We start from the raw sequence: 20,774 nt of genomic DNA on the forward strand, positions 1-20,774 counted from the left end.
TAAATATCCCCATTCTCCACCTCTGGTAAGTTTACTCCCCTTTGGAAGAAAAAAAAAAAAAAAAAAAAAAAAAAAAAAAAAAAAAAGTGAGGTCACGGAAAAGAGGGTTATAATATAGGAAATACCAGTTGGGAACAAAACACCCTCTCTTCATCTCTGCATCATTTCAAATTTTCTTATAAGATACCTCAATTCTGAAAGGGTGAAAATAACTTTATACGCATCCTTCCTTTCCTCTTTTTTAAATATCTTCCTTAAGTCTTCTTGTGTCATCTTGTTCTCATTTTTATCTAAATTGAGGAGGGAGTCAGGGGGAAGGGAGAAAAATGTATTTATAAAATTGGGAACAAGATTGCCAACATCCTCCACAAATTACACCAAGTGCCACTTTAAATCGTCACTGTGTGCAATGTCAACCATAATGGGATGTGTATAACTATCTTCTGCTGGAGGAGGAGGCTAGGGGAGCTAAACTGAATCACCTTTGGAAACTATACCAAATTGAGTGGCTAAACATTCTGTATAAGTACTACTAGAGGGGATACACCTCTACGTAAATTTTCAAAGGACGCGCATCTTCACAATTTTTTGAAGAAAGAGATAGGGACGGAAACATGCTACCTGTCATCAACATCTCCGTTACTATGATGTGTAACTGGCCCATATGATTTCTGCGCATGCTCCGTCTACAGTAGGCCATAAGAGCGCGCTCCTCCTCCAGACACATATTTTTGTTGGGTTTGTGTACATATGCATATATACATATGCAGGTACATATGGTTGCACATGGGTACAAGTGCGATAATCGTTTGAACCGAATGTGTTCAACGAAGAATGCCGTTGCGGTCTCCCCCCCTTACTTCCCGTTGGACGAAGGCCCATGAACTGTCCTCCATAATTCTTGTTATATGACATTTTGAAAAACAACTTTCTCCGTTCCTTTCGCGTTCGTGTGGTTCCTCAGAGGATGGCGGAAATAAGCGCAAGCAGTTTATTCCTAATGGCGTGGAGGGTTTTGCAGTTTGGCTAGTTGAAGCGCGCGCACTTGTAAAAAACTGTGTGTACATATATATGTATGTATATTTATATTTACACATATTTATACGCAAGTTTCCCTTTTTCGAGGGAACACACAATTTTTATCACCCAAAAGATGAGTTTTTGAAGTACAATTAAATTTATTTGTCAATTTTTAAGGATCCAATTTCTACGTTTTGTTCTGCTTAACTATCAGCTTTTTTTTTTTTTTTTTTTTTTTTTTAATGCAAATGTGGGGGTAGCATTTTGTATATCATTTTTTATGTTGTGAATTTTGTGGGTACAATTTGTTCGTATGATTTTTCGTACGATTTTTTTTTTTTTTTTTTTTTTTTTTTTTTTTTTTTTGTGTCCACTTTAGCTGTTTTTCAACTGATCCATTCATGTGCATTATTTGTCCATTTGGCCATGCTTGCCGCGATTTTGTACGTAGATTTTACACACTCCCCATTTAAACATGTCCATTTGAAGCATTTTCGCCTGACTTGTTCATATATATTTTTTCTCTCTTTTTTTTTTTTTTTTTTTTTTTTTTTTTTGGCTACCTGCTCGCCGCAACAGTCATCATTAAACGTAAAATTCTGTCTAAACAGTTGTTGCAAGAGGAGGGGAAAGGAAAGGTTTTAAAATATTTGTAAGTCGCAGGGCATGTAACTGTTCCTCTTTTTTTTTTTTTTTTTCTTCTTTTTCCAAAGCGCCGTTGTGTTGCTTGTTCGATTTTGGCGAAGTTGTGCTTACACGCAGCTTTAAGTAGCTCCCACACAGATTCCGTACCCCTGTTTTGCCGTTTGCCATTTGCCGTTTTTTTTTTTTTTTTTTTTTTTTTTTTTTTTCATTTCTGCATGCTTGAGGATTTCATAGGGCACCCAGCCAAAAAGGGGTACCCAGATACCCGACGATGGCGCAAGATGTAGCATTCCCATGGATGAATATATTTGTTTACTTGTGTAAGAATGTAGACCTCAACAGAGGAATTGCAAACATTTTGACTTTGTCACTTCGTAAGAGGAGAGCTTGTCTTGTAGCCGAATTGGACGATTCGCAAAAAGGAACTAAAACCGGGAAAGTGGACTAGAGAATGGGACAAACAAAATATCATACGCAGTACTTTTTCCAAAAGCGTCGCTTCCTCACTTTCCATTTTCATTTAAATTTTCGAGGAACTCAGATAAAAGAGGTTATAAAAGACACAACCTGAGGGGTACCATTTCTCACTGCGCATGATGAGGAAGCTAATTTGGTTAAGCATTTTTACACAGAGAAACAAAAAAGGGAATAAAAAAAAAAGAACTGTTCATACTACAATGTGTTAAAAAAAAAAAAAAAAAAAAGCATGAATCTTTAAAATTTGCGATGATGTAATCGGGTAGAAAAAAGAAACAAAAGGATATAGTGAATTAAAATAAAGGATAACTAAAATAAAAACTCATGCGGAGGAAATGTGGTGCGCATGCAATGAGTCCATCGTGGTCGTGGTTAGCTTGGTTTTGCGTGGTTGCCTCAGAGGAGAGGCTGTGCGAGGTCGGCGTTCCGTGGGCTCTTGTACGCACGCACGCTCCGCTTCTTCTTGATGTAAATGGTGACAATTAAAAGAAGGATAAGGCTGATCACCAGGATGACGAAAAAAAAAAGTACATACAAACCCTTTAGGTATTCTGCGAGAAAGGTGGGGGAATCATGTACGTGCATATGCCATATGTGTATATATTCATTTACACATATGCCTACACACAATTATTCCGCCCAAGGAGAAAGCGAGGGGGGGCATCTGCAGAATGGCCCCTTGTAGAATGTTGACCCTACCTTCTTTAATTAAGAAACAACCAAAAACGTAATTGTTCAAACTTATAATAATCATCGTAACTAACTCGAAAAAGGCAAAGGCTGAAGTGATATCTTCATTATTCTTCACGCTAAATAATGTTGGAGCGGGGTGAAAAAGGCAAATGTGATGAGGTGTAAAGGTGATATATGGGAGAACATGGAAAGTAGGTGGCCACGCGGAAGTTATTTTCCTGTAAAAACGCTTCCATCCGAACATACCACAGATGAGTGGGGATCTGGGAAATGATAACCGTCGGGATGATAGACTCGCTGATACCTGTTCGGGGAAAAGGGGAAAAAAAAAAAAAAAAAAAAAAAAAATTCCATTTGAAGAAGGCGCTTGTTATCAAAAAGGAATGCCTCCCACCAAAGGGATTTTCGCCATGTTTGCCATCAAAGACAGACTAATTCTACACTTCTCGATTTGCTTTTTTTTTTCTTTTTTTTTTTTTTTTTTTTTTAACCTATGAGGTTGAAGAAGAGAAAGGCGAGGGCTTCCGAATCTGAAAGTGGGGAATGAAGGTACAAGTGACTTTATCAGTGATGGTGGGAAAAAGGGATGCATGGGCACGCCACTCTCTGCTTCAATCCGCTCCTTACTGAGGTTAAACTTGTAGCAGTATATGGATCCCGATATGGCCACCAAGATGAAAGACGACGAGCACAGCAGGAGGGACAAGAAGGATCCTATATTATCAACAATGTATCCGGAAAAAGGAATAGCGATAAGCGAAACGAATGTCATGATAATGGTGTATACATTAGACACATAAATGTTAATGTTAAAAACAAACAGATAAATATAAAAAAAGTAGTTAATAAAAATATGCATAATAGACAACAAAAAGGCATAGATAAAAATGAAGAAGAAAAAATAAAATGTGAAAGAGGAGCTGAATTTTTTAATCCCTTGATAGATATTCAAAAGTTTCTTCTTCACATGGCTGTCCTTTTCTTCTGCTCTACTGAGAAAGGAACCCCCCGCACTATCCCTGGTGTTCATATCGTCTTTGTCGTCGAACAACTCCCACTCATCGCTGTAGTCTACATTTCTGTTACATTCATCATCGTAATTTGGGATGAATAAAATATTCCTCTTCTGTTCTTCTCTTTCTTCAGTTTCTACGTCTTCTTCCATGTAGAGTTTCTTACTCTCCACATCGTTTGCTCCATTTTCTCCGTTCACTTTTATCCCCTCATACGATCGTTCCTGGGTAGTATATTCATGGGGTATATCTGTGTATTTTTCTACTCGCGCGTAAGGCTCTTGCCCCTCCTGTTGATCCAGGAAGTGAACAGAATCCCCCTTGGATAATCTCCTCTTCTGTTTCTTTACACATTTAGTAATCTCCCCATTCGTCCCTGTTTTCACATCTCCCTCATCCACAACATCAGCGTTCATTTGTAGATGGTCTTTATTTTTCTCATTGGTATATCGGCTATCCGTCAAATGGCTACTCGCCAAGTATCCATCCGCTAATGTGCCCTCCTCCCCGTTGGGTTGTAAATTGGCTAAGCTATTCAAAGGTTCTATGCATATTTTGTATGGCTTCATGGTATAGCTGTGATTTTTCTTCCTAGTAAAGGGAGTAGTGGGTGTTAAGGGTGGGGTACCATGTTGTTCCACTTGGCTAGGATGATGGAGTTGTCGGTTGGGTGTATCCGTTTCCATGGGAGGATCCACCATCTTGTAGGTACTCTTCACCTGAAGATTATCATCTGCAATTTCCAGAATGCGAAGTTTGTTCTTCCTAAACTTGTTAAGGCATAGGTAATCATAAAAAATGGATTTCTTCAAATTCATATATGCACAGAAGGTAATTTTAATATTTTCATCCCCACACATATCGATGTGTACCAGAATATTATCTATCTGCTTGTCGAGGGAGTACAGATAGTAAGTCTCCTTGTGATAGAAGCACACATATTTGTAGTTGTAGAAAATGGTATGCATATTAACCCACAGGTTCTTTTGATAAAACCACCTGTACGTAAATATCAGCATCATTAAGAGACCAAACATATCTATAACTAGGAAGAGAATGATGTAGTCGCTAATATCCGTTTTAGAGTTGTTGCTTGTAACTACGTAGTTCAGGGAATGAGCAAACAACTTAAATAGACTGTTCATTAGGATGAGCAAAGATGTGATTACTCCAATGTTTACGTAAAAAATACAGTACATGATCCTCTTCTGGTATATTTTTATGTATCCACTGCATATGGAGCTGATAATAATGAACAGGTACAAGAACTTCAAGTACTTCCTTTCGTATGTATACGCTACGTCTTTGTCATTATTATTTTTATCTTCTTTCCCACTATTCACTTCGCTGCTAGCCGTTCTCACATCTGTTAGAATAAACTCCACGACACTTCTCTGGAAGAACCCCACGCTGAGGAACTCCCATGCCTTCAGCCTATCCTGCACGTTCCTCTTAAAGTAAAAGTTGATGTCCCTCCTTTTTGCTAATATATCATTTGGAGAAATTATTCTCTCCGTTCCTGGATAGCCTCCTGACCATAACTTACCAACGGGAGGCATTCCCCTTGTCGACATGCTCGTGTCCACGTCCCTGGTGACTACACGCAAATCTGTATTCCTCATTTGAATATCACTCAGAAGGATAAATATGATAAAGTGAGAAACCAAGTTCACGATGTAGAAGGTGTTTACAACGTAATTCTTTTTTCCCAGATCGAATATCAGAATGAAAATATACGTTACCAGAGAACTACAATAGATGAGTGAAAGGATGTTACTGTAGAGATAGATGGACTGACTGTTTCCATCCTTGGTTTGGAAGTAGGTGGAGCTGTGCATGGATTCGTGAGAGACAGTGACAGGTGGGGGGAGGGGGCTCCCCCCGGGAGAATCATTACTCAAGGAAATTACATCGAACTCTTCAAACGAATCGAACTCTCCAGACATATCCGAATTTTTACCTTCTCCCTTAGTTGTACTTCCGACTTCATCTTTCCTTGCGGGTAACCCTCCCTCCTGATGAACCACATTATCAAGATCGATTTCGTTGCGCACTCCAGTTAGCATAAACAGGAAGGGAAACACATTTTTAAATATATGTGTTGAGCAGGAGAAGAAGAAGACACATATCAGCAGTAGCAGTTTGTTCTTTCGCGAGAAATACACACTGGATATCTGATACTCCGACATGGTGCTCTTCCTTTGGGACCGTAGGGATGGATGGCAGGGTTGGCCTGAGGATGGGTGGGGCTTGTCTGTTGGACAGTGAGGATTGACCCTACCCTTTGCAACGAGGACACTCTCACAGCCGCACCTTCAGTGGATCCAACGTTCGGGTAGCAATACGAACTTGTGTGTCTCTGTATCTGTGTGTGTAGAATGTGCGTGCGCTTGTGGAGGGGTGCCCACCTGTACCTGTTGATTCAAGCAAGACCCCACAATCGTACCATTTTTACCGGCGCGGCACCTTCTCTCTTCCACTTTTCCAATTCATCAGTTTGCCAATTTGGCCGCTTTTTCACCCCTCTTTGCTTCGCTTCTCTCAATTCATCGTGTCGCCTTCAAGCGCCTGTGTCGCTCGGACGGGTGCGTGAATACTACAATTCAAAAAATATTCCTTTTTTTTTTTTTTTTTTTTTTTTTTTTTTCTTCTCCTATGTGCCTACTGCACGATTGGGATTTCCCCTCTGGCTATTTAAAACTGGGAAGAAGAATGACCACTTGGGGAGAGAAATTCGCTATCCTTGGTTTTCTGAGACCATCGCTAATGCTTCCTTTGAGTGTACAACTTGATGCTTCGCTTCGTTTCCTCTGTTTGGTTGGTATAATTTTTTTTTTTTTTTTTCCCCCTCTTGTGTGTTGCTACATGTCAACCGCTAACACTTTATTTATTTATTTATATATTTATTTGTATATTTATTTATATATTTATTTATTTATTTTTTGTGTCCCTTTGAATCTACCTCGGTGGGACTGTACTTTGTGTAGACAAGCCTCAGGTCGATTGGAGCTGGTGGGTCAGTGGGGGAATGAACAAGTGACTCTGGAGAAATGGAAAAAAAAAAAAAAAAAAAAAAAAAAAAAAAAAAAAAAAAATAGCTATGTGAGCACATGACACGAAAAGGCAAGCTGTGGGGAGGATCCATTTGAAGGGGGAAAAATGTACCTACGTGTATTCAGGCAGTGCGCATACCAAGGTACATGTATTTAAGCATGTACGTATGTATGTAGTATGCGTGCTTACGCGCGGGACGAGCCGCTCATTTGATGCACCTGCGAACTCCAGTTCTGTTGCGTTTGGTTTCGCTCCCTAGAATCCCCCCCCCCGTGAGAGCACGCGAGGGAGGCAAACAAGAACGTATAGCCGAACTGGGTGGGTCCATTTACCCGCACATATACACGCACATGTAAACGCACATGTACACGCACATGTACATGCACATATATACGCGCATTTACACCCGAATAGGCACACTCTCCAATCTCGTGACATGAGCCATGGCAGGCCCACCCACCCTCAATAGAGACCGCATTATAACCATCCCAAAGGAAGGGGAATATATATATATATATATTTTTTTTTTTTTTTTTTTTTTCTGAATACACCATTTGATTGTTCGAATAGGGATTCTCTTAGTAGTTCCCCACATGTTACCACCCTGCTCATATTCGTGTGCGTTTTTTTTATTACACGCTGTGAATGTGCAGTCACTGTGCGTTTTGCCCAAACCCCTTTGACCCTGCAAAGTTTTTATTTCCCCTAGGAGGTTAGTGGGATTAGGAGATAATTCGCTAATTTGGCGCATTCGGCCTGTTAAGGATAATTTCCTCTGTGTGCTTGTGTACAACTGTGACTGCGTCGTCAGCGAATCGTGAGCACATCGTGTGTTCCCCCTGGCAAGTTGCGTTAGGAGCGGGTTAGGAAGCCATCCAATCTGCGCAAATTAAGAGGAGAGAGGTGGTTTGCCGACAAGTTGTGTATCAACGCGGAGAAAGGAGCACAGAGGATAGAACAAGGGAAGACAAACGACATATCAGAGCGTCAATACATTAACGTAGGTGTCAGGTAATATACAATCTCCTCTCTTCGCCCCATTCGAATTTTTTTTTTTTTTTTTTTTTTTTACACGCTGCTTATTCTCACGAACCATGCAGAGAAGCAGTAACGACAGCTTGAGTGAATGGTGCCTAATCGAGAGCAACCCATGCATTTTCAATGATATGTTAAGTCGGATGGGGGCGAAGAACCTCTCCGTGGAAGATGTGTACGATCTAGATTTTTTCGATGATTACATTTGTAATAGGGATGTGGTAACTGTAGAAAATGTTCTGAGTGTGGATGAGTATCGAAGTGAGAAGGAGAAGAAGGTGAAGGAGGAGTGGGCCATGCCTCCCATGGAGGAGGGCAACGCGGTTGAAGGTACCACTGGGGAAATGTCTTCTCATAAGGAAGGCGCACAAAAGGGATTGTACAGCAGTACCGTAGGGACAGATGTAAAATACAACAAACTAATAAAAAACGAGAACAATATTTATGGGATAATTTTTCTTTTTAACATCGATAAGAATTACAATAGGAATAAATTTGTCGAGCACAGTGTACCGGATGATCTTTTTTTTGCAAAACAGGTGATTCCAAATGCATGTGCCACACAAGCCATCCTATCCATTGTCCTTAACAAGGAGGTGGAGCTGAATGAAGAAATAAAAAATATAAAATCCTTTAGCAACAGCTTTGATAGCTCCATGAAGGGACTCACTCTTTCGAACTGTAACTTCCTTCGTAACATACACAATTCGTACAAACCTCCCATATATATAGAGAAGGAGAACCTGCACGATGAGAAGGGAAAAATGAATGATTCTTTCCACTTCGTTTCGTACATACAGTTTGGTGGAAGTGTGTACATGCTCGATGGGCTACAGGAGGGGCCCGTTTTAGTTGGACAGATGAATGGCGCAAACGAGAATCGTAGTTGGATTGATCTCGCCAAAGAACACATAAAGAAAGAAATCACCGACATATGCAACGCTAGTGCTAAGGGAGAAGGTGGTGAAGGAGGAGATGGACGATTCAACATTCTGGCTGTAGTAAAAGACAAGGAACATATTATTAATGAATTTTGTAACATACATAGAATTGTAAAAAAGAGAGTAAACATTAAGTTAAGTACCTTGGGAAAGGAAGATGTCGATTTAAACGACAATATAAATGAAGAAGATTTTAACTACCCTAGCATACCAACCATAGAGGAACTCCCAGATGATATTTCAGAACTACTTCTTATTGCTCAAAAATCAACCGGAGAAATTAACTTCCTCCACTCACTTTTGCAGGAACAAATACAGTTGAAACTATCCTGGAACAAGGAACTCACTTTCAAATTTTTCAATTTCTACCCTTTTGTCATGTCCTCCTTGAATCTCATGGCGAAGCATAACATTTTGAAGGAGGCCTACGAGAAACAGATGCAGAAACAGAAGCATAGTCGGGGCTCCGCGTAGAGATATAGCGGAATCGTACCCGATCTATCACGACGAACCTACATTGCGCACATACCACACGCGGTCATCCCGCAGATGCGTCTACTATGCACTTTCACACTTTTGATGACACACCCCGAAGGGTGAAAAAAACGAAAAAAAAAAAAAAAAAAAAAAAAATATCATTTTTCTCCGCGAGATGTTGTGCGTGGTGAGGCTACGCGTTTCTTTTTTTTTTTTTTTTTTTTTCTCTCCATTTTGGCATCGTTAGCGGTTTTCCGTTTGTATCCTCTTTTTGCCTTTTTTCCCCCCCCTTTCCTGATACTTCGCTAGGGGTCTCTCTACCACCGTGTGCACACGCACATGTACATGTGTGCAGACATAATCCTCCTTTTTAAGAAAACCAATTCGTGAACATATACCCTCATATAGGTGAGTCTTTTCTTTTCTAATTGAAAGTGAGAGACATGACACCTGAGGAAAGCGCCCCATGGGAAACGTTCAACTGAAACCACTGCACAAAAGAATCGTGCGTAAATTAGAGGTTATGTCTAGTTTGATTCTCCCAAAAAAAGGGGATATACACACTCGGGGTGGAGCTTATACCCACCGGGAAGTTCGTCCACCTGCTTATGGACACGTTCAGTATTGCCCTTCCTCCCTCCATCCAGAGTGACACGAGTAGGGCAAATTGAACAACTTAGTATTGGTACCAACAGGTGCACATCCTGAGAAGAACTTCACGCCTTTCAAAATGATGAATCGCCACACTGGAAAGAAGTTGAAAAAGAAAAAAAAAAAAAAAAAACAGAGAATTCAAAAGAGGAAAAAGAATGGAATAGAACAAGCCAAATTGGCATACCTCAGTTTCCTATGCGAAGAGGATGACATAAATTTCTTTTGCACTTTTGAAGACGATTGGGAAGAGAAAAAATCGCGCAGAGATTCCAACGAAGCAACCCTTGTATGTTACAACAACTTCAATACCCCCCATTCTAAACATGATGCCCTGGAACACTCCTACCTCTACACACTAATCCGAAATGAGAACTTCACATGTGATAAACGGTCTTGCTCATCCGTAAGATTTATTTTCGATAAGTTATTTTTGCGCTTTACCAATTTGGATGAGCAGTTGCGTAGGGATATTTATTTCGGGAAATCCTTCCGGAAGGGGAAGAGAAGGAAGATTAAAGTGGCGAAAGAGAAAACACCAATGAGGGGTATCCAAACGGGTGCCTCCAAATATTGTGCAAATAAAAATCGTGTCTTCCCAGATAGACCCTATGCAAACCTTGAAAAGGAATCTAATTTAACAGAACGAAGGATTACATATGAAGATGATGAGGATGCCATCTTTCACCATTTGGCGTACAGCCATCTACAGGATAACCTTCTTCAGTTTTACCTTCCCCCGGGGGGGTATGCCTGTACAACCTCCCTACGTAAAGACAGAACAACCCCAGCGAACGAAGATCAACGTCGACAACGCTGTGACATTGGTGCTGAATGCTCCAAACCAAATGAGGCTCCCTTTTCGAGGGGAAAACTATCCACGCGTGGTGTGAAAAAAAAAAAAAGAGAGAATATATTGTCTACTGCGAAAAGAAAAGGAAGTCACCACGTGGGGGGAGTCACAGAAAGAGTGAAAAAAAAACGGACGGGCTCCACATATCCATTCTCCCTCAACTCCTTCTTCCGCTTGTACAATTACTCCTCCAGCGAAGATAGCCATATGTCCTTTTCGAAATTTTTACCTGACCAGTTCAGAAAAAAAAAAAAAAATAAAATAAATGAAAAAAAAAATAAATTCCCCGAGACAACTTCACCAGACCGGAAGAAACCACACAAGATGGAGCTACAGAACGACGCTACTGCTATTTTTGATGAAATCATACAACTTTGTAGAAGGAAGAAAATATTCCGTTTTAAGGAGCAAAAGAGGAAGTACGCTAGGAGGTGTAACGGGGCCCACTTGAAGGGAGAGCCAACTGTTTTTCCAGCGGAGTTATCCGATGATGGAAAAATGGATCACTCATATACTACTTGTAACCGGGCCTTGAATCCCTCCACTGGTAGGAATCTTTCGGCTTGTCCTATTATGAGTGGTTTTCATGAAGGATTTCGAAATCCTCATATAAGAGCACATATCCTTGTAAAGGGTGCTACACCTCATGCCTTCCACTTGATGAAGAAAAGAAGTTTCAATGAAAGTTCTCCTATTGTGGAGAGGCTCTCAGAACAGAGCGCAAATTCGAAGACAGCCAAAGTATGCAGGCTAGGTGCTCCCCTCCCTACTCCCACTGTTCTTCATCCATCCCATGTTAGACACCATAGGGATTATGCCTCCTCCATTGTAGCGTCAAACTGTGCAGAGCAGAGGGAGGAGTTGACTGGCTTCCAAAATCTCATGAACGCAAAAAGAGGAGAAGAAAAAAAACAGATAAAAATGGAGATCTTGGAAGGGTTAAACCAAAGGAGTTATGACCCTGGGCACCTTGAAAGGATGGTTAGTAGTAAATGCTTAAACATAGGAAAAGAAAGATTGAGACATACATTGAAGAGAAATGTAGAGATGAAACTAGTTGGAGAGGACAATAACCGAATGAAGAAGAAAAAAGAACCCATTGGTGAATTAAGCTGGTTGAAAAAATGGGCATCTGCAAGGAAAATACATTTTTCTTCACTCTATATGGAGAAAAAGTACGAAATAATTGTTCAGCTGTACAGACAAGAATATCCACTCAATGATTTTTACTTAACTTACCTTTATGTGATGGCATTAATGAAATTGAAAAGGTATGCCCTTTGTTGGGAGTACCTCTTAAGCGTTACACGCATTCGGGAGGTACATGGAGCAACTACCACAGATAGTTCAATTAGACCAATCAACGGAATCGACGCATGGCTCGTTCACTTCCTCTGGGGCAAGCTATACGAGAAGCTACTGATGTATAGGCTCAGCGCGGTGGAGTACTTGAAGGTGGTACTTCACCACATGGGGAAATCTATCCCTAGTTTGCACACACGGCTACGCCCAGAAGCAGTAACAGGTGCATCTCATACCGGTATTGGAGACATACAAGCATTCATTCTTGTCTGTCTGGACAAACTGATAGGGACGGGTCAATTGAAAAGGAGAGAGGAGATCACGACACTCAAATTCGTCCAGATGAATTGCAGCTTGGGAAGAATACTTAACTTTTACTTTTGCAAAGTTGGTTCCGATGTGGGGTTCATACAGAACCCAAATGATTACACACACACGCGGAAGGACGATGTAACGTTTGGGTACCCATCACACAGGAACAGACATAAGAGCTGTGTAGGACCGGTGAGATCGTTGCGCCCGCCTCCCTTCTGCAGAGAAGGAGTTGTCCATGAGGGTTCTCATGCCCTTTCCACCAGTGACCACGTAAAGGGGGAATGGATATCGAATGATAGCTACATCTATGATCACTTTTCCAATACTAAGCGTAATTGCATTCAATTCTCCAACGCCTGGAAAGCGACCTCGCCTTGTCCAAGTGAGCAAATCGAGCGGATGAGAAATTCAGCTGTGGGAAAGCGGAAGGGAAGGGGGTACCCCCAACAGGCGCCTCTCTGGCGTGATCACCGTCAACCTGGGGAAGTTCTCCTCAGTATCCCCCGCCATCACATGCATGCGCAAGGGAATATAAACATAAGGAAATCCTACCAAGGGGTAGAGACAAAACAGAACGAGAGTTCTCACCATGGGGGAATTTCCCACCCCGGGAGACTGCTCCAAATGGGTACAGATGTAAATAGGATGATTCACCTAAATGCTAGTAACTTCCTCAGGGGAGATACCAGCGAGAGTGATGAGCTACTCGGAGGGAGAGAAATGAATATCATGGGGAGGTACAGTTTACGGAGTGAAACTTTTATGGGTGGACACGAAGTAGAGGACCTGTCGCAGAAGCAATTTCTGGTTCATTTTAATTTTCTCCTTCGAAATGGGCACTTCGTATCTTCTCACAGGGTCGTACTTCCCCACTACGATGATTTTTTCGTTTGTCTCTTTCGTGTGTATTTTAGCTCTACTTCCAAGTGGTTAATAAAGAGGGCTATGATATGGGGAGGGAACGCACCATCAAATAAGGGCGCATTGAAAACGGCACGGAGGATAGGAATGAGATTGAAGCTTATTGATGTTTGTCCTGTGGATGTATTTTCAAGAAAAGAGGACAGACCAATATGTTACGAAGAAATCGTTCCTGCAGTTGGAAAGCAGTCTACGTCTATGTATTGTGTGGACCATCCGTTCTGGTCTGGAAAATCGGCGCGAATTGAAAAACTAACCCTACCAGATCTCCTACACATCATCTGGTTCTGTCACAAACATTTCGATTTTGTGAATGCATACTATTTAAGTGAGTATGCCTTGCGGAGAGAAAATGCGTTGGAAGAAGAGGATATCATCCTTCTGTTCGTAACGTCAATAACAAGTATGCATAGCGTTGTATATACTAGCCAGGAGAAAACTGAGCGTCTTCTCCAACTGTACAATGCGCGGACAAGCCATACTTCGTGCAAAGCCATACAGTACAACCAAGGTGGAAAACAACATTATGGGTACATGAGGGACCACCTTGACTACTACCTACATGGTGTTATTGCACTTCTGAAGGAAGACTACGACCAGGCACTTCTTTATCTTAAAAAGTGTGTAAGTGCAAAGGGGAACTTCTTCCTGGCGTATGTATACATCCTCCACATACTCTGCTCTTCACCAAAGGGGAGTACCCTTAATTCCAGAGAGAAAAAGAAGATTTTTCACCATTGTCTGCAGTTAAAACCGTTTAGCTTGTCCCCCTACTTAGTGTACTGCTCCTGTGTACTGAAGAAGCTCCAGTTAGACTTAAATCACGAAAGAGAGAAACGCGGGAATGAGAAAAGGAGGAAAGAAAAACTGCTCATCGAGTCAACAACTTTTTTGAGGGGCATATTTTTCGAAGCAATGCACCTTGATAATAAAAATCCATTTTTGTACAACGAGTTATTTGTTTATCATTTTTTACGAAAAGATTTTATCCAATGCAAAATAGTACTACGCAAAATGTTACTCATACAAGACATTTCTACTCCCTGTTGTAGTTATTTCCCTCTTTCCGTTGTCCTCTACAATTCTAGCGTTTTTTATTTTTTGTGTGAAAATCACCTGAACAAGTCAGAAAAAAAAGTTATTGAAATTCTACACAATAATCCCTTTGATATAAAAGCCTTGAACCTTTTAACTTTTCTTTTGTTTTTAAAGAAGGATAAGTACTGGACGCGCTTCTTCGATTATTCTATGTATGTAGAGAGGAGTCTCCTTTCGCGGAACCTGGAGGCAAAACCGACATACTTGTGCCAAAACTTTTTCAAGCGCCTTAGGGAGACGCGGGATTTGGGACTGCTCGCCCGGTACTACGCGTCGCTAAACCTCGTGCGTACGTCTTTCCCATTCGTACTCAATTATATCCACACACGTTACTCGGCGTAGCGCTGCACCTGTGTGATGTCGCAGCCGTTTACTCAACCAGCTGTTTGATCTTCAATCTATTTACCATTAACCGCGTGGGTTATGATACCACCTTTCCCTCTAACAAAGACACATCCGTTTTTTTTCAACTTCAACGTGAATTCGGATGCCAAATTGTGCACCTGCCCAACTGCGTCTACCCTTTTTTGCTTTATAAATAGCCTCCGCACCCTAGCGGTGCGTGCAGAGCACCATGGAATGGTCCCCCCACTTGGGGATGACGCATACTTAGGTTCGCACACACAGGAGGGAACACATGTTAAAAAGGAAACAGATAAAATAGAAAAACAGTATGTCCAGTTGCGATGCTAACTTGAAGGAGATGTCACCTGCTTTGGCGCGTCCAATCTGATAATGGTCCCCCCCCAAAGGTGGAGTCCAAACTGGCTGTCCTCGCAAATGGTGCAAACATTACCGTTAAGATGAAGGCAAAAAGTGAAAAATAAAAACGTGTATGTACCATCGGATAGACTTCCATATGAATGGGGTAGCCATCCTTTTCACCTTACCCTCCCATCACTGGGTACATACACATTTGAAGTTTTTTTTTTTTTTTTTTTTTTTTGTTCATATTTTTTTAGCTTTTTTTATGAACCGTTCAGGCGTTTTTTTCCCCTCCTCCAGCAAGTACATGTTGATGTGCCGAGGTCCCACAAAGTTGGCACAGGCGAAGGCAGGGCGCATATCTAAGAGGATTAATCCGCTTCGTTTAAGTACGCGATTCGAGTGAACGGTGAGTAAAAAAGGAAAAAAAAGTAGGTCTTCCAAAAATTTTCAATAAACGCAATGTTTTCCAACGTTTTCCAATGTTTTGCAAGGCTTTGCAAGGTTTTGCAATGTTTGCAATGTTCGCCTCATTTGTACGTTTCCGCGCGAAGGGCTCAGCGATTTTTTTGGTGCTCATAAAAAACTACATCCGCGGAAGTGAACATATATATATATATATGGACTTCTTCCTTTACGTATGCTTATCTGAAGTACCCCTGTTGGTAAACAAACCAACCCTGCGCGACTGACCGACCGACTGACGGAGCACTGACTTTGATCATCTCGTTGTAGCATTTTGCCGTTCCCGAAATCGTCAATAGTTCTTGGCGACACCCGGATTTTTCTTCACCCCGCATCGCGTTATCCGACGCATGGAAAAGTACTGAGTATTTCCTCAACTTCGCAAGGCGTCGCGCGGGAAACCCCATTTTTACAGTGCACTTTTTTCCGTTCAAGCAGTTAGCCGAGGGAGAAAAAAAAAAAAAACGGTCATGAAATTGGAAAAAATTTCACCTCCAAATTTGCCTCCAAATTTACGTCGAATTGGCGCAAAAAAATAGTGCTACGAATAATATACCAAAGGAGCAAAACATTTATCCTGGAAGAAACCCCCCGAGAGTTTCTGCATCCGCTAAGAACAAACACGAAAGCGCGCTTTACTCCGAGTTTTGCCATTTTTTACCGTTTTTTTTCTGTTGAAGATAGGCAGGCTAGGTAAAGAGTAAGAATGTAAAAAAAAAAAAACATACAATAACGCTCGTGCATATGCGTATCCTTTTTTTATGCATGTTTTTGTCCCTCCCTGGCCCCCCCCTTTTTTTTTTTTTTTTTTTTTTTTTTTTTTTTTTTTTTTTTCTGCGCAAGAACGAAGAACAAAGAACAAAATTATTTTCCCTCTCCCTTACAGATCATCCTCCCGTTTGACGCAATTTATAACCCCATACGTTAGTTCGCCTCCCTTTTTTTTTTCAGGGTACCACTCTTTCCAACCATTTGTGTCCCACTTCAGTCAGATAAACTCTTTATCTTTACTCCCCACTTCCTGTTAACTACCCCAAACATGTTTGGAGCTCTCTTTAAATTGATTATTTTTGTGGTCGGGTATTTACTACCCGTTGGACTTTCCTTCCATGGATGGAAGAATAAAAAATATGAAATGGTGGAGTACTACTTAAAATATGTTTATTTTTTTGTTGTTTTTGAGAATATTGTGACTCCATCCATAGGAGCATTAATTTACAAGATTAGCAGTTTCATATGGTGCCTCATCCACTTGTCCCTTTACGTGGTTTTAATTATTCCCAAATTTAACTACCTTAACGTTATATACGAGAAAGTAAGCAAGGTCAACAGTCAGAACAATGTTACTCTGTACATCAACAATTATATCGTTAATCCTCTAAACGACAAAGTTAACAAAATTGTGAAGAAGTTGAAGACATTGTGAACTGACCCTTCGACAGAACGCCGAAAATAATCTGTTAATAAGTGGAACAGACACGAGGAAGAATGCTCCATTTTTACCTGCACATGTTCATATACTTTCCACGGAATTTTTTTTTTTTTTTTTTTTTTTTTCTTTGGCATATGCATATGTATGTACATAACTTTTCATTTTGCCCCCCATTTTTTGATGATCACACAAAAATGCGCAAAAAGATGAAATGACGCTAAGTGGTTGTGTGCCAAGTTGATGTAAAGAAGAACAGTTGACATCGTCCCTGCGTTCAATTGTGCAATGGTTGGAGCCAGCAGTGAAGAATACATGGAATGTTTTCAGTCAGACACAAGGAAAATAGGGAAGAAGTTGATTTGGTGATCTTCTCCAAAGCAATGATAAAGAGAAAAAACCTCACATTAGCTGAGGGGTGACACCCCCCGGCGTGGTTGCATAATAATTTGGAGTAGCAATTTTCTGTAACCGCTTTTGCATGAACCTTTTTGCGCGCTCATTAGAGATACTTCCTTTTTTATTTTTAACCGTGTGTGTGCTTGCATGTTAGCCTTTTTTCCCCCTGTACGTGAATACTCACTGAGGGGAGAAATTACCTCTTTTTTTTTTTTTCTTTTTTTTTTTTTTTTTAACTTTCTTAACTACATTAAAGCATTAATTAATGTCACACAAAGGTATGAACCCTGTGTCTGCCTTTTTCCTGTGTCGTAAGGGCTCACACAGGTTGCACGACGAAATGGTTACCAAACATGTGGCACTTAGGATGAGAGAAAAATAGGCCAAACTCAGCAAATAGAAAAGACACATTTGGGAAATGCAGACTGGCCTCTACATTTGTCATTACGTGGTGATCAGTTAAATTATTCTGAGGAGTACAAGTGTGGTCAGGTCATGTGCGAGATAGCCCCATTAGTGACGCGTCATTTTTCCCCCCTGTCCAGTTGACTCCTTGAAAGGTTAGTAGCATAATGATTAGCCCGTCCGCTTATAAAAAAAAAAAAAAAAAAAAAAAAAAAAAAAAAAAATGGAGATTCCAAAAAGGACATATGCGAAATGGACAACATACTTTCTGATTGTCTGAGCGGATATGTTATGTGCCCCTGCGGATGGCGATCAAAGGTTGTCAATGAACGTCGATTTCAAAGGCATCCGCGCGTGCATACATTCATTTTGGAAGTAATGGGGGGGAGGGCTGATCACACAGATGAAATATAAAAAGGAGATATAACATGAATTAGCAGAAGTTAACACGAGTTGACACAAGTTAACACATCGTGTGATGGGAGTTGCAAATGCCCCGTTATGCCACCCCGCGTGTCGCGAGGCAGTGTTGACACTCTGTCGGGGAGTGGAGGACAATTTTTTTACGGGTCTTTAGGTTGCCCCCAATTAATGTACTTGTGCATGCAAAATGGTGCAAAATTGTTTTTCTGTCCGTTTTGCTATTTTTTAAAAATTTTGGCGAGTTTGGCAATTAGGCAAGATTTGCCTCTTCTCACGTCACTGCGTCTTTCCCTTTGATCAGTTACTACTATCAGAGTGGGGAATTATGTAATAGCTCTGTTAAGTCCCCCTACTCCGACTCCCTGTTGTTGTGCGCATAAAGAGTTGCCTCCACCAACGAGCACACACTCCAACAGATGACACTCAGTGCGTCTTCCTTCGAATACATCGTTCCGTAACCTACCCCCAGAGGGGGAGATCCACCTTAAGAAAACATTCTTTCATACTAGATATAACTTAAATTGTGTGGATTTTTTTTTTTTTTTTTTTTTTTCCTTGTCCTATCGAGTGGAGATGTGTGCACCAAACAGTGTGGCACATGCAGACACTGTTGTGAAAACATATAATGGGTAATAAGATGCCACACCTTCAACAAACAATATTTCAAGGATGCCTACTCTTAACTGCATATTTTTAATCTCTATGGATTGATATTTGTTCTGCCCATATTGAACATCACAGTCACTTTAACCCTCCTTCTCCATGTACACACCCTTTTCAGTTATCTCCACCTGAAATGACATCCTTCGGAAAGTTTAATAATTGGCTATATCTACACCTGTGCACATATTTTATTTTATTTTATTTTAATTATTGCGCAAGTTGTGCGATTGGTTAGTTGCTAAATACAAGTTGTGTGACTTCGACATGAGCACCTCACCTCTACACACATTTGATAGAGTCTAAAAATTGGAACACTGTCCCAATAGTTCCATCCCCCGTTTTTTTTTTTTAGAAAGCAGCCTAGGAATGCTAACAAATACAAAGCCTTCAACAGACAGACAAACTAACAGGCAGGAGGGGGGTTATCGAAGCTCATGTTACTTCTGCCATGAATAAACCTGTAGAAGTTTTTGTTCCCCATTTGAGGCGTACAGGAAATTCGAACAAAAAATTAAAACAAGATGGACAGGTAGTGTCCATGAAGGAAAGCGCCAACATCAATCTGCACGATGATGGTGATGATGGTGATGATGGTGATGATGGGTATGCTAATGATAACCTCCCTGGTGAATTCCGCACAAAGGGGGATATCCCCCCCGGAGGACAAAAAGGAAGGAAAAAAAGAATGTTCAAAATTAAGAAAAAAAAATCACTTACACCATTGCATAATGATGATTTTTCCCAAGAGGAGCAAGGGAGAGTTTCGGATGTGGCTCTCCAGTCATTTACAATAACAAAGAAGGAAAGGCATTCTCCACTGCTCGGCAAGGGGGTCGTCGAGAGCTCCAACATCGAGCTGACGAGCAAACTGAGCAACAAATTGAACCCCACCTTGTCCCTGGTCGCCTCCAAAGCCGTGGACGGAATTCTCGGTGGTGTCCATAAACACATGCAAGGCCCCTTTTCTCTAGACCTCGACGGAAGTAATAACTCTCCGCTAGCCAATCCAATTGTCACTCCAAATTTATACTCAAACCTCCAAAATCCATTCAATATGAGCAATGGCATCCCCCCCACGGGTGCTCCTCCCCCCACCGCACCTGCCCCTATGGCTCTTCCCACTCAGGCGGCACAAGTGTCTCTCCCTAATGCGCAGCCCCAACCCCCCAGTGTCCCCACAGCAACGGCAGCGCCCCCCATTACATCCCCAGTGGCTTCTCCAAATGCACCAGCTCCACCCCCCGCCAGTGTAGGAGTGCCCCCCACACCGGGGATCCAGCTTGCCACGAACGCAATCGCATACCCACAGATGAGTATGCAAAATCTTATGTCAGCAAATCAGATGGCCCAAAACCCTGCCTTCAACATACATCCCACTGCTACCAATTTAAGGGATGATCCAGGGAACGTAAATTACAATGAAGTCGTCACGATAACAATTGGCATCATCATTTGCCTCTTCCTCTTCTGTTTCGTCTTTGGTTGCTTCGTGAAGATGTGCAAACCTGGGAAGAGACGCCGTTGACGGGGCGGGCGCAGCAAGCCAGCAGCTTTTAAATCAACGGAGAGGTTACCCTGCGTTAAGACACCTTTCTCATTCCATCTTGCGGGGTGCTCCTCCATTTGATAAGTACCAATCCGTATATGATTTTTCTCCTTCTCTGCTTAAGTGTGGAATTTTTCCTGTGCTGTGTTTAAATGGAATTTTTTTTTTTTTTTTTTTTTTTTTTTTTTTTTTTTTTTTTTTTTTTTCTTTTTCACCTGAACGGTTCATACAGCTAGCTATTCAT

At 41.2% G+C, this 20,774-nt stretch overlaps 6 protein-coding genes across 6 annotated transcripts in view; 4 read left to right on the top strand and 2 right to left on the bottom strand.

Moving 5' to 3' along the window:
* The window catches only part of PKNH_0914600 (uncharacterized protein), a gene marked incomplete at both ends in the record, with an annotated part of 2,035 nt that extends 1,120 nt beyond the window's left edge, over positions 1–915 (bottom strand). The window contains 3 exons of the mRNA XM_002259134.1: positions 1–39; positions 188–290; positions 861–915. The exon at positions 1–39 is cut by the window's left edge and continues 43 nt beyond it. Coding sequence (XP_002259170.1) covers positions 1–39; positions 188–290; positions 861–915 — 197 coding nt within the window. The remainder of the gene's footprint in view (positions 40–187; positions 291–860) is intronic.
* A 1,623-nt stretch (positions 916–2,538) lies between these two features.
* Positions 2,539–6,037, bottom strand: PKNH_0914700 (conserved Plasmodium membrane protein, unknown function; the record flags this gene model as incomplete). Its single annotated transcript, XM_002259135.1, has 5 exons — positions 2,539–2,693; positions 2,842–2,951; positions 3,082–3,139; positions 3,327–3,365; positions 3,463–6,037. The coding sequence occupies 5 exons, from the start codon at positions 6,035–6,037 to the stop codon at positions 2,539–2,541; spliced, it is 2,937 nt and encodes a 978-aa protein (XP_002259171.1).
* Positions 6,038–7,996: 1,959 nt separating this feature from the next.
* PKNH_0914800 (ubiquitin carboxyl-terminal hydrolase UCH54, putative) lies at positions 7,997–9,352 on the top strand (the record flags this gene model as incomplete). The annotated part of the gene is made up of 1 exon (XM_002259136.1): positions 7,997–9,352. One exon carries the CDS (start codon positions 7,997–7,999, stop codon positions 9,350–9,352), a length of 1,356 nt encoding a protein of 451 aa, XP_002259172.1.
* Positions 9,353–10,085: 733 nt separating this feature from the next.
* On the top strand, positions 10,086–14,837 carry PKNH_0914900 (conserved Plasmodium protein, unknown function; the record flags this gene model as incomplete). Its single annotated transcript, XM_002259137.1, has 1 exon — positions 10,086–14,837. One exon carries the CDS (start codon positions 10,086–10,088, stop codon positions 14,835–14,837), a length of 4,752 nt encoding a protein of 1,583 aa, XP_002259173.1.
* A 1,867-nt stretch (positions 14,838–16,704) lies between these two features.
* Positions 16,705–17,091, top strand: PKNH_0915000 (conserved protein, unknown function; the record flags this gene model as incomplete). Its single annotated transcript, XM_002259138.1, has 1 exon — positions 16,705–17,091. One exon carries the CDS (start codon positions 16,705–16,707, stop codon positions 17,089–17,091), a length of 387 nt encoding a protein of 128 aa, XP_002259174.1.
* A 2,341-nt stretch (positions 17,092–19,432) lies between these two features.
* PKNH_0915100 (conserved Plasmodium protein, unknown function) lies at positions 19,433–20,509 on the top strand (the record flags this gene model as incomplete). The annotated part of the gene is made up of 1 exon (XM_002259139.1): positions 19,433–20,509. One exon carries the CDS (start codon positions 19,433–19,435, stop codon positions 20,507–20,509), a length of 1,077 nt encoding a protein of 358 aa, XP_002259175.1.
* Between the last annotated feature and the right edge of the window lie 265 nt (positions 20,510–20,774).

The sequence above is a fragment of the Plasmodium knowlesi genome (genome assembly GCF_000006355.2).
Source record: "Plasmodium knowlesi strain H genome assembly, chromosome: 9".
Taxonomy (NCBI): domain Eukaryota; phylum Apicomplexa; class Aconoidasida; order Haemosporida; family Plasmodiidae; genus Plasmodium; species Plasmodium knowlesi.